The sequence below is a fragment of the Euprymna scolopes genome, chromosome 22, assembly GCF_053919585.1.
Source record: "Euprymna scolopes isolate OS-2025 chromosome 22, ASM5391958v1, whole genome shotgun sequence".
Classification (NCBI taxonomy): Eukaryota; Metazoa; Mollusca; class Cephalopoda; order Sepiida; family Sepiolidae; genus Euprymna; species Euprymna scolopes.
This window is the reverse complement of record NC_136503.1, coordinates 13,743,086-13,756,627: the sequence shown is the minus strand read 5'-3', so window position 1 is coordinate 13,756,627 and position 13,542 is coordinate 13,743,086. Positions and strand designations below refer to the sequence as shown.

Below are 13,542 nucleotides of genomic sequence, written 5' to 3'. Positions count from 1 at the left end.
AGATTCCAGTTTCTTTTCATGTCACACGTAAGAACTTGGTGTTTTGTTATGTTTTCTCTCTTATCCCTGTTTTACCCAGCATCCTTAGGGGCACTACTAAGGTTATTTTCATACTCAACTCAAACAGATGAAATTGATATTACAAACTTAATTATAGTAGATCGAAAGTAGTCTTAATTTCAAAAGATTAAAAAACAATGACTTGGGTGCCATTAGCTAAAATCGAAACAAAGACATTTAGTGCTCCAGCTGCATTCTCTACCGTTTGAGCTATTGGCAGAAGATAAAAAGATTTAAAATTAAATGACTTCAAGCTATAAATGAATTTGATTAGTAAAAATCCTGCTAGGTTCAAACTGAGTCCAAATAATCCTTGTTAGGCAAGAGTGTAGTCAGCCCAGTGCATGCCTATGGCGGGGGTGATTTCTTTTTTTTCTTTTTTTTTTTTTTTAGTAATTATCGTCTGTTGTATTTTTTATTTCCAGTGGTTTCTTTTTCTTTGTTTTTTGTTTTGATAGTGTGCACGGATTTCTATTTAAGTAATCTATGACAGAGAAGAGTAATTATAGTTCCATAAGTGGTAAAACACTAATTGTAAATTTTTTTTGTACGAGTTGTATATACTAGCAGGACCTGTAGAAATTCCATGGAATGAGAAATATATTTATTCAACAAATATGTTTTGAAAAAGCTAATATTTGGGGGCAAAAACATGCAGCAAATAAGAGTTTAGCAACACTTTCTATGAAAATAGTGTCCATTGTATTTTAAATATGGAACTGACCCAAATGAGATAAATTAATAAATACTTATAAAGTAATATTGTGCTACATAGTTCAATACAAATAATAAAATCACATTGTAAGAAACAATCTTTAATTTATCTTTCAGTCCAATACCTCTTGGAAGACAATGTTCTCTTTTTGTAACCCTATTTCTCTCGAACATTCACTTTTTTTATGTAACGTGTATTGACTTTTATAATAATATTAAAAAAACGAGGCTACATCAAAGGGAGGTCCACTCATATTCTTGCAATTTTGAAGCCAAATTTAGTAAATTTGACATTTTTAAAGTAGTTTAGTATAACAAAAATTGTATTTGACCTTTTTCAAAACCTAACATATGAAGTAAGGAAAGAACAAGCAGAATGCTATACAGATAGTGTATGGATGACTCCAAGGGCCAAAATGAACCCGTTTCTTATGAGTATCATTTTATACATGAATGGATATATAATATTTGGATTATTTGGATTCATAGGACTACTGTTCTCATCTTTAGTGTGATTTTCACAACGTTTCGGTCGATGTAACCTTTGACCTTCTTCAGGTGTACTGTGTCAAACTCTGGAATGTTTCTGTTAAACTCGGGAATTTAGACAGAATTTTGAGCAGAAGCCTTTATTTAGTTCATGGGGGTAGCATGCTCTTGTTCCGTCAGCCATGACTAGATAGAGGTCCTAAGTAATTCGCAATTGCATTTTTTATGGATATATAATAGTTTACGAAAATGTTTTAATTATGATGCGTCTATATAAATAGAGATTCATTTTCTTTTCTTATATTAATATTTTTATTCATTTTTTTAAACTATGTTCAGTAAACATGCATTTTCTTTTCCATTTATTTATTTTAATTTATTATATTTTAAAAAAATATTTTACTTCCAGCATCAATTATTTCTGTAAATAAACATTTATTAAAATAAAAATTTCTGTCAATAAACATTAAAAAAAATAATCTGCGATTCAATTACGAGCAACGTCGGGTCTCCCTACTTGTTAAAAGATAGAAAGAAAGCAGTCTTTTGCTTACCCAATGCTGTGTGTCCTGACGTGTACTTCAAGATCTGACTGTGGGTTTTCGGAATGTCTCCAAGTGCCGGCTTGTAGCGTGTGAAACTCATAAAGCAGTACCATTTACAAATGTCTTTTTTCACAAACTGTGGTGACATCATGAGTTCCTTGCCAAAATATGTCCATAGTTGTTGTCCGGTCATCTGCGATGCTTCTTCCAGCTGAAGTTTGCTACGAAACAAGTGGCAAATGGACCGATTTGTGTTGGGTTCAATCTCGACTTTAAAAGTCCGCCGATCAAACCCATGTTCCCTGATTTTCTCGGCAGTGAATGTCTGAAGTAATTCCACCGCGAACGCGATCCGACGGAGCGCACTTTCAGCAGTGCAGTTCTCCGTGTCGGGACCTTGGAATGAACCATCGTCATCGGAGCAAACAATGTAGACTGGGCGTACAAAAAATGGACACTGGAAGTCGGTCAAGAACAGTGTCAAGACCAGTTCATCTGTGCCATATTTGAGGTGTATTATGTTCTTGCCAAACTCGAGGCGTACAAGAACCTTGAAAGAGCCCTTGATCACAGACCAGTTAAGTTTCTGTTGAGGCTGGCAAAGTTCGTTCCAAGCCTGCAGTTGTCCATCGAGAAGAGAGGACTGCAATGAAGAATTGGGTGACGAACTGGGGACAATTTCACCGATGATAAGAGGCAAGGCATAGGTCAGCTTTTCTCCATCGGTAACATTGTGGACATATATTACCATCCTCTGGTCCCCCCTGGAACTACATTCAATTCTTCAGATTCTGAAAGAGAAAAAAAAAAAACAACATTAAAACACATTATCATGTCAGAGTTAGAGTTTATAGAATAATGGTTACATATCTCTTTTATAAAAAGATGGGAGGTGGCGGTGACTAAGTGGTTAATGACATGGACTGATAACCTGAGGGGGCCAAGTTCAAATCCAGTCTGTTCTTTAGACTTTACTGATGTTGGCAACCTTCACGTAGTTCATCTTGTAAGTACCCAATGTTTTTCTAGAAAGAATTCTAACTAGAAAAATATCAAGGAAACCAATGCTAACAATAGAATCATCTGACTCCTACAAAATAAATAACTCAACCAAAATGAAAGAAATGTTACATTTTTCAAACAAATCAGCCAAACAACAACAAAAAGAAATAAAATAAATAATAAAAATAAATTTTACGAGAAAATTTATTTACATTGAACTATTTACATCACTTGTTTCTTAAAAGACAATTTAAAATTAGTTTTTGAACTTAATTGAAAATAAAATAAAACTATACTACTCTTGACAGAGATTGAACTCACAACCTTTATTTTAATTTCTATGTTTAATAAATTATTGCCTCTAATGCCTCATCTTCTACCTGTGACCAAAGACAAAAGATGAAGTAAGGTATCAGAACAGATACTATACTTTGTACTATTTATTTTTACTATACTACTTCTAACTAGAATCATCCCAAGCGCCACAATACCACATTAATACCAGGGGATCATCCTATTTAAGATATTACACTTTACTCATAGTCAATAGGATAAGGAATATATTTCCAGAATCTGAATGACATATACAGTGAAACCTCTAGATACGACTCTAGATGACATATACAGTGAAACCTCTAGATACGACTCTAGATGACATATACAGTGAAACCTCTAGATACGAAATTAATTGGTTCCGGCTTGGCTTTCGTATCTTGAAATTTTCGTATTCTGAAAGGTGTTTTTACACGTAAATCGTCAAATCCATTCAAAGTGTGATGAAAATGCATTAAATTTTAAAATAAGAGTAAAACCAGAATGAAATAAGAGCCAAATAGTGCATAACGTAACGATGAAAAAAGTGTTGAAATCAGTGTATGAACCTGGCAGGAGACTTTAAATGAACAGAGTAAAATTTTCATATCATTTGGATTTTTGGGGCTCGTTTTCATCATGAATTATTTTTTACAACGTTTCAGTCCTTGCACAAGGACCCTTGGCATAGTGGTTGAAGTACTTGGTAAAATTTAGTTGTAAAGTTACACTTTTCTGGAGGTTGAAGATTTAATCCTCAGTATGATAAAATTGCGAATTACTTAATCAGTCCTAGCTGACAGAACGAGAGCATGCTACCTCTGTGGATTAAATAAAGAGTTCGGTTTGAACTTCCATGCAGATTCCCGAGTTTGGCGGTAAGAGATTCTCCGAGTTTGACAGAAAAACTTTTCTAGTTCGAAGGTTGGAGATTACATCAATCAAAACGTGAAAATAAAACTCAAGATAAGAATAGTAATCCAAAGAATAAAAAAAATATGATAATTAATCCTCATCTCAAAAAAACAGAAACATAAGATGTATATAGATAAACATAAGATGGATATAGATATATGTAAGTGTCGAATTCTGCCTAAAAGTTTTTTGGATTAGTTTACAACTTATTGAGGGATTCGGGATAAAAGTGGCTCTTTATTACCTTCATTTATTAAGCTAAAGTTAAAAATCTCTGTCCAATTTATGGGTTGCATCATAAATTCCTTAAAGTTTTCTGGGCATCAATTAGTGATGGGACGATTGCAATATTTTTCATCGATTCCAGTGCAATTACTGATTCTGTTCTAAATTCGAAATTCTTTTAAAATCTCTAAATATTTAGCTACAGAGTTTTGTTTTTTTTTGGGTTTTTTTTATTGTAGGATTAACATAAGAATTCATGTAATATTTTTCGCATATTTTTTCGAAAACGTGAAAATACACTTGTGTGTATAGGGGGGGGGGGAGCGATCTAAAGATTTTAGTAGTAGTAGTTTAAAATCAATTCATATTTATCATTAGTAATACCAGCAATGGAAAATTAAATTTTAAACAAAAATAAAATGAAAGAATCGTTTTTGACATCAGAAAATAGGCACAAATATTTCCGAATCCAATTCCCCCAAAAGTACTGATTTTTCAGATTTCTGATTTCGATTCAGTTTAATCGTCCGAACACTAGTATCAATAGAAGAAGAAGAAGTGCATTCCTTCAGACCCTAATCTGTTTGGGTTTCTTGCCAACAAACTTCTTAAATGCTGGCCATTTCAAAATGCTCCTATGACGTGATCTTTGGTTCATTCTCTTCAGTCTAACATTCACGGGCAATATAAATTGGAACAAATACATTGAGGACGTTGCCAAGACTGCTGCAAAGAAGACGGACTCCCTCTACATTCAAGAAAAGTACTCACACCAGATAGCATCCTATATCTTTACAAAACCACAATTCACCCATGCGTGGAGTAATGTTGCCTCATCTGTGCTGAAGCATCTTCCATTAGTCTCTCACTCTTAAATAGGGTAAAAAAAAGTCTCAAAGCTAATGGGTCCAATCAGTGCAATATCGCATCCCTGTGTCTGTTTTACAAGTACTTTAATGGAATGTACTCTGATGAACTGATAGCACTTATTCCCCCTCAAGTAATACTCTTAACCTGACAAGCAGCAAAAGCCCACCTCTTTACTGTTGAGGCCCCTAGATGACAGGAAGCCTTCTATTTTCACCCCTAACAAAGCACATCGCCACTTGGACATAAGGGCTATTATTTGGAACCGTACTTAGGAAAGATTAATATCTTGTTTTCAGTTATATTTAAACTTCTGCATATCAGTACAGTCAAGAAAGCAAGCAGCAGGAAGGGAATTCCAAAGTCTAGCTATTCGAGGGAAAAAACTATTAGTAGAAAGCTTTCTAGCATTTAGGGACCTCAACAGTGAAGAGGTGAGATTTTGTTGCTAAATGGGTTTGTTGGGGATGTGTACGTCAAGGGAGCACAAGTGTAATGAGTTTCTTCCCTCTAACTGCTAGACTTTGGAGTTCTCTCCCAGTTTCCTGCTTCCCTGACTATACTAACATGCAGAAGTTTAAATGTAATGTGAACAGACATCTAGCTACTGAACTTTCCTTAGTCCTGTTAGACATGATCGCAAATAGTAGCCCCTTACATCCAAGTGGCAATATGCCTTGTTTGGAATGAAAATGAATTAAAAATAAAATAAACATGCCGAACATGTGGGGTCTCCTTCCATAAGTGAAAAATTTACTTTCACCATAACTAATGTTTGTGCAAATTTCCAAAAATCCAAGGCGTGGTTATTGAGAAAAGTGCGAACAAATGAATGGATTAACGATTTGGGGGGCAATTTTACCCTTATAATATCCCCTAGGGGGCAACCAGAGTTATCCCAGAAAATGCATTATGACATACATTTACTTTCACCATGACTAATGTTTGTGCAAATTTATTTTTTTAGACCCAAGGCATGGTTATTGAGAAAAGTGCGAACAAACAAACGGATGAATGATTTCCCCTATAATGCCACTTAGGGCGGCAATCAGAGTTATCCTGGAAAATCTATTCTAGCAAAACTTTACTTTTACCATGACTAATGTTTGTGCAAAACTTTTAAAAATCCAAGGTGTGGTTATTAAGAAAAGTACAATCGGACGAACAGAAGTGAATTACGAGGTCCGATCCCTTCTTTGTCGGGGGGGGGGGGCAAAAGTCACATTTTATTATTATATGATTCTTTTTTATTTTGCTTTCAATGTTCGATCATAAAGTGAACGTAGACACACAAAAGGAAATACTTTATCGATTTTGTGCATCTTATGGAAAGTTTTGATAGATAGGAAACATAACCTTGGGATATTTCATCAACCACTGCAGAGAATTGCATTCCCATTGTATTCATGGAGTTATTTTCGTTTCAATATGATTATTTATATGACCTTTACGATGTAAGAACAGGACACGCCCCCGCCTCTCTTTGGAACATGCTACTTTTTGTTATGAGTAAAAAAGCTCGGTTTTTTATCCAGACTAAATACAGTCATGAAACTATTACTTTTAACATCCTCCATTTTTTTTTATTGCGTCACTGCTGATTTGCGATGATACAATTAAAAAGGAAAGAGAAAAGGCAGAACTAGCCATCACCTTTTTCCCCAATTTCGTTTTAGTTGGGGTTTTTTTACTGGCAAATTCGTAATTTGGGAACAGTGAAATATGAGCGCCTTATTTTTACATTTCCTTCATTAAAAAAAAAAAAGAAAAAAAAAGGATATTCACCAATTCCTTAAAAAGAAAAAGAAAGAAAAAAAAAAAAGGATATTCACCAATTCCTTAAAAAGAAAAAAAAAAAAAAAAAAAAAAGGACGTTCAATTCTGAGTGTTAGTGAAAAGAGCTCCAAAATTTGTAGATTGGGTAAAATCAACACTACCGAGAGACAAGGCCGGCTAACTAATTTATGATGTCACGTTTAGGTAGCGGCTAGATGGCAATAGTCTAGACCAGTGATGTTCAACATGGTCCACAGCTTGATTTGGTTATAAAAAAAAAACAAAAAAAAACAACAACACTTTTTTATATCTTTAATTTAAAACATTTCAAGTCCAATAAAATGTATCATATATATATATATATATATATATTGAATAATTTTCACTATTTATTAATGTTTTATTTAATAATTTTTTTGAATTTCATAATCGTGCAATTTTGATTTTAGGAAATGGCAGCAGAAAACAGCCCTTCTGTAAAAGAAAAATTAAAGTAAAACAATACAGTAACGACTTCTCTTTATTACAGTTTGTCAAACAAGTTGATAGCAATAAACCAGTTTGTATTGAATGTGGTCTTGTTATGAGTAATGATTGCATAAAAAAGGCAAAGTTCGAGATTCACCAGAAAACAAAGCATCCATTATCTGTTGGTAAAGGAGGGAAATATTTTGTTGAAATTGAAAACTCAACCTGTAAAATTAGTTGCCTTCTTCACAAAGGGAATGCTTCTCTGGTTAAAATATTAAAACCTAGTTATATTGTGTACTGTGTCAGAAATCGATACTAAAGTAGGTACACCACAAGGATACGGAGAAAAACTGATCAAACCTGCTATGCTAGCTTATGTTGAAGACCTTATTAGCAAAGAAGATGCAGCAGTGCTTGAAAAATACATCTGTTAAGAGCAACAATAATGAGAAGGCAAGATGAAATGGCTGAATATGTTCAAGATAAATCAATAGAAATTCTTCAACGAAAAAAAAATTCCATACAAATTGATGAAACAACAATTTATAATCAAACACTACTGCTTTCATGTGTCAGATTTGTATATCAGACTGACATCAGAGAATAAATGCTATTTTTTAAAAGTTTGTCAGAGAGAACAAGTGGAGGAGATATCTTTTTCAGAAGTAAACAATTATTTGAATAACAATATTCCATTAACTAATTTGATTCGAATCAGCACAGATGGTGCTGCATCCATGACAGGCAGGATTAAAGGCTTTGTAACACAGATGAAAACTGTTGCTTCTCATATAATGCGTGTACATTGCATTATTCACAGACAACACTTGACAGCAAAAAATATAGGTGGCAATATGGAGGAAGCTGTTGATGCAGCTATAGCAGGAATAAATTTTTTAAAAACAAATTTTATGAATGACAGATTATTCGAAAAATTTTGTGAAGATGGACAATTTAAAAAATTGCTACTTCATACAGAAGTTAGGTGGCTCTCCAAACGTAACAGTCTTGATAGATTTGTTAGTATGTGGCAAGTTGTACTAGACTTAAAATTCAAATCTAAATCTGCTGACTCCTACTAAAAAAAAAAAAGATAAAAGTTCAGAAAATTTTGGATAATCTGAATAAAAATGCAATTAAATAAAAAATATTTTATCTCCGTGGCATTTTGAACTTTGTAAATGAACTCCAACTTCAAGGAAGGAAATATGACCTTGTTACTTGCTCACAAAAGATTAAAGGTTTTATAAATAAGTTGAAATACTAGAAAACAACAAACAATCTCTATCATTGTTTAAAAATTTAAATAGCATTAACTTAAGTTCAGAATGTTTCATAGAATGTGCTGAACATCTCGAAGGCCCGAAGAAAGATTTGAAGAGAAAATATGAGGAACTCATCAACACAACTTTTTGAACCTGAAATAGTTCAAAAACTTTTGGATTTAAAAGAAAATTCAAAGTTTTCCAGACGAGTTCAAGATGATGTGGTTTTTGGATATATTGAAATAAAATCAACAAATTCACAAATTTATGACTTAGTTGAGTCCAGCATATCTTTTCCAGTAGAAGCGGGTTTTTCAGCAGACATCTTTTAAAAAAAGAGAAACAAATTGGATGTTGATGAAAGAGGAGCGCCAAGATTAAAACTAAATAAAACATTTATTATTGACTTTGAAGAATCGATTAAAAAGCACCAAGAGCAGGGATCGCATTAAATGCAACTTTTTTAAACAACTTTTTTTGCAAAATTTTAAAATTGATCTGATCACAGTTAATAAAGAAATGATTTTGTAAAAAGTATTTTTCAGTAATTTAATGAAGTGGTCCGCAGAACATTCCCGGAGGATTTGTGGTCCATGGAATAAAAAAAAATAGGTTGAGCGTCACGGGTCCAGACAACTGGCAGTCTTGTAGTGGAGTATCTTGTTTCTGGTTGATTTATGGAAATAGTTTTTCGTTGTGTTGTCCCAAAGTTCGGTGGAAATTATAATAATGGATCAAAAGTGCCAATATTTTCTTTTCCTAAAAAGAGAAAAAACAATTCTCCATTTGGATACGGGTCTCTCTCAGAGATGGTAGTGGTAAAGTCCTGCCATTTGGATAGCTCGCTTATATCGATTTTGTGATTATGTGAATGTACATAAAATTAGAACACAATATGAAAAATTTTCTACGAATATTGAATGCATAACAATCTACAGGAATAACCGTCGCAGGAGGAATCACCTGAAACGAAGTTTTGCACCACTTTTGTGTCCCCCCCCCTTTTAAAATTAAAATCAAAATTTAATGATACTAAACCTAATATCTAGAATCCTTATTCTAGTTTTGATCCAAATTCATTGAGATTTTTTTATTCTAGAAAATAGCTAAAATCTAAAATAATTTGTATTTTATTGACGTTATCATTGTTTGGTACTTAAAACGGTAATTTTGACACACAGCGGTTGTGAAACAAAAATGGCCGCTTGACTTGAGTTTATGTAAAAACGGAAACTGAATAAAAATAAAACGAAATAAATGAAAATGTTCACATTTTTATTTTGCAGTATTAGCGATATAAGTTTTACTTAAGAAAATAAACTATTTTTTTTTTTTTAAATAAAATGAAAGTTTTTTTTTTTATCTTAGCGACAAATTTTATTTAAAATTTTTTTAATTTTAGCAACATAAACTTAAAAAAAAACTTTTTAAAAATAAACAAAGCGAAATTTTATTTAATATTACCGACATAAGTTTTAAACTAGTCCCCCCTTTCCTGAATCTGCAATTAATGCACCTGCGTTCCCATACTCCTATTTTAGTCACAAAAATGATTAACACAAATATTTTATTTTTGTGTCTTTTAAAAGTGAAAAAAAAAAATTCTTTCCTATATATATATTTTTTATTATCAGTTAAGAATAAACTTCGCCTTCTTTAGTCATAAAAATTAAATTTGCATACTTATTTTTTTTTCTTTATAATCAATTATTAAGAACAAGCCTGCCTTTCTTTGTTCATAAAAAGAAATTTGCACACATGATCATTAAAGCATAGGTAGTTCACTTTTATTAGGATAGAATACAGAATCTGAATCAAAAGAGGACACTGCATTAATGTCGTACACAAGTCAGTGATATGTTATAAAATGTACTTATCTTGAATGAAAATTACCAGGGGAACAGTTTAAGCCAAAATGAATGTTGTATTGTATTCAACTTGGTACAAATTTTCAAAAAGTCATTAACTCATATCTGGCATATTTGGTAACTATAAAAAAAAAAAAAATCCAACCCTAGAATTAGATTTATAAGTACAACCAGTGCTGACAGTTGGTGCATGCAAGTGTGTGTGTGAGATGAGTTTTTTTATGGTTGAGCCTATTTGGAGCAGATTTTAATTTGAGTGAAGGGGCGCGTGAAGGCGGATCTTATTGTGAGTAATCCGGAAATAAAGTTGATTTCACAAAGAAAATCATTGAGAATGCGCCTGCCAATAGTTATTTAAAGAAGAAAAAGAAAAGAAAAAAAATGAATACTTTGTGGTAAATGTTTATGACATTAAGTAGTGACGACTTCCACGTTGGCAGAGTAAAGATTGAATGTAAAAAAATATGGCGATAAAACTTTTCTTTGACCGATATGTCCATCTGGGAGGCCCTTTTCAGACTCATGCTTCACTTCGAATTAGCATTTTCGTGGGTGTGTCAGGTTTCAGTTGTTGTTATTATTATTATTATTATTATTATTATTATTATTAGTAGTAGTAGTAGTAGTCTTTTCAAAACAAAAGCCGAAAGGTATCTCCTGTGTTTGAGAAAATCATTTTCGTTCTTGTTAGCTCTTTACATGAAGTGGCTTCATGACTTGTTTGGGGCGATTAAAAAAAATATATATATCATTTTCCTTAGACAGCACCAAATAGCAGTTTCATTTGTTTTGTCACACCTGAAATAGCAGTTTCATTTGTCTTGTCACACCTAAGACTGAAATAGCAATTTCGTTTGTCTGTGGCGACTAAGACTGAAATAGAAGTTTCGTTCGTTTGTCACACCTAAGTCTGAAATAGCAGTTTCATTTGTTTTGTCACACCTAAGACTGAAATAGCAATTTCGTTTGTCTGTGGCGACTAAGACTGAAATAGAAGTTTCGTTCGTTTGTCACACCTAAGTCTGAAATAGCAGTTTCATTTGTCTTGTCACACCTAAGACTGAAATAGCAATTTCGTTTGTCTGTGACGACTAAGACTGAAATAGCAGTTTTGTTTGTCTGTCACACCTAAGTCTGAAATAGCAGTTTCTTTTGTCTGTGACGCCTAAGACTGAAATAGCAATTTCGTTTGTCTGTGACGACTAAGACTGAAATAGCAGTTTTGTTTGTCTGTCACACCTAAGAATGAAATAGCAGTTTCGTTTGTCTGTCATACCTAAGACTGAAATAGCAGTTTCGTTTGTCTGTCACGCCTAAGACTGAAATAGCAGTTTCGTTTGTCTGTCACACCTAAGACTGAAATAGCAGTTTCGTTTGTCTGTCACGCCTAAGACTGAAATAGCAGTTTCGTTTGTCTGTCACGCCTAAGACTGATATAGAAGTTTCGTTTGTTTGTGACATCCAAGACTGAAATAGGTTTATTTCTTTATCTTTCTCTCTCTCTGTCTTTTCCCAGAGCAGAGTGGCTGACCTCACTGTTTTGGGTCATTATCCTTTAACACAAAGGTGATGATAATCATGCATAATTATACAACTACATGATGACGCCATCCATTAGAGTGGAGTGAAGGAAAACATTCTTTATAACGTATTATGTGGCTGATCCTTTTTCGGAATAAACCATGTAGACACCTGAGGATAAAAATTAATCACCGGCCACATATCTACACATGAATGGTAATTGATGAAAAAGATTGAACGATGTAGATAATGAAAACAAAAAGATATAGAGTCTATTATGATATCACAATGTATTCTGAAATCCTTCAAGTTTGTGAAAATTAGATGTGTCAAAAGTTTAGTCCATTGGCTATCACCAATTGTTGAAAATAGTGATACTGTTGAATCTGTCTAATTTTTTACTTTTTATCTCGTGTTTGGCTCACAGTAAACCTCTATTCTCTTCTTCATTATCATAATAGGTTTAATATGCTGGCATGTGTTGGACAGCTTTTAGAAATTGACTTCCAAACTAACCTATCTTTGGCCACATCCATCCTTGTTACTTCCTCTGATGTGTTCCTTGCTAATCGACTCTGCAATTTTAAGTGTTCTACATCTACCAACCAAGACAATCACTTCTTTTAAGGTGACCAAACCAACAAAGTTTTATGTTCACACATTTCCCTATACAAATTGGATTTCATCTTCCACTGAGGTCATTAGATCTAAACCTGTCTTCACGACTCACATCACACATTCATTGCATCATTCTCATGTACAGAATGCTTTTTTTCTTCTTTAAATTGACAACTCCATTTTCTTTAATTTCCGATTTAGCAACTAAAGGTTATTTTGAGTTCAGCTTGGTTTGGCAATTCATCATATAATTTTAGCAAGACGGAGCTACATACCACACATTGTATGATACAATCAATGACAAACATTTGATGAAGGAATTACACGAAATGGACCAATCAACTGGACACCTCATTCATGTGATTTAACCCCATTAGATCATTTTTGTCGAGATATGTAAATTCCCGTTTCTATGCCGATAAACCAGCCAAAATAGACAACTTGGAAGACAACATTCAATGCATTATTGCTGAAATACGGCCTGATTGAATGCATAGAGTTGTGAAAATTGAACCTCTCGATTATGCCATGTCCAAAATTGTATTTAAATTATAAATGCCAAAATTTAATCTTTAGAAAATAAAAACACATTTTGTATAAGAAAAATTATTTTCTGTGATTTATTTTAATTTAAAGGTCGTCACTTCTAAAAAAAAAAAAAAATATCCTATATATACTATATATATTACTAGCAGGGCTATCCATGTGTATGTGCATACGTTACAGATTATACAGGGCATAGTCCACAGTCGGGGATATAAATAGATTTTAAAAAGTAAAAAGGTGTGTGTGTGTGTGTCCATGTATGTTAGAGAGGGAAAGATATATTATATATATATATATATATATATATATATATATTTCAAGTTCAAAGGTTAAAAAAATAAAAGATTC

The 13,542-nt window shown here is 33.0% G+C and overlaps 1 protein-coding gene across 1 annotated transcript in view; it reads right to left on the bottom strand.

Moving 5' to 3' along the window:
• LOC145243900 (uncharacterized) overlaps positions 1-13,542 on the bottom strand; it is a 371,787-nt gene that overhangs the window by 119,123 nt on the left and 239,122 nt on the right. The window contains exon 2 of the mRNA XM_080107006.1: positions 1,818-2,599. Coding sequence (XP_079963132.1) covers positions 1,818-2,559 — 742 coding nt within the window. The 5' untranslated portion in view covers positions 2,560-2,599. The remainder of the gene's footprint in view (positions 1-1,817; positions 2,600-13,542) is intronic.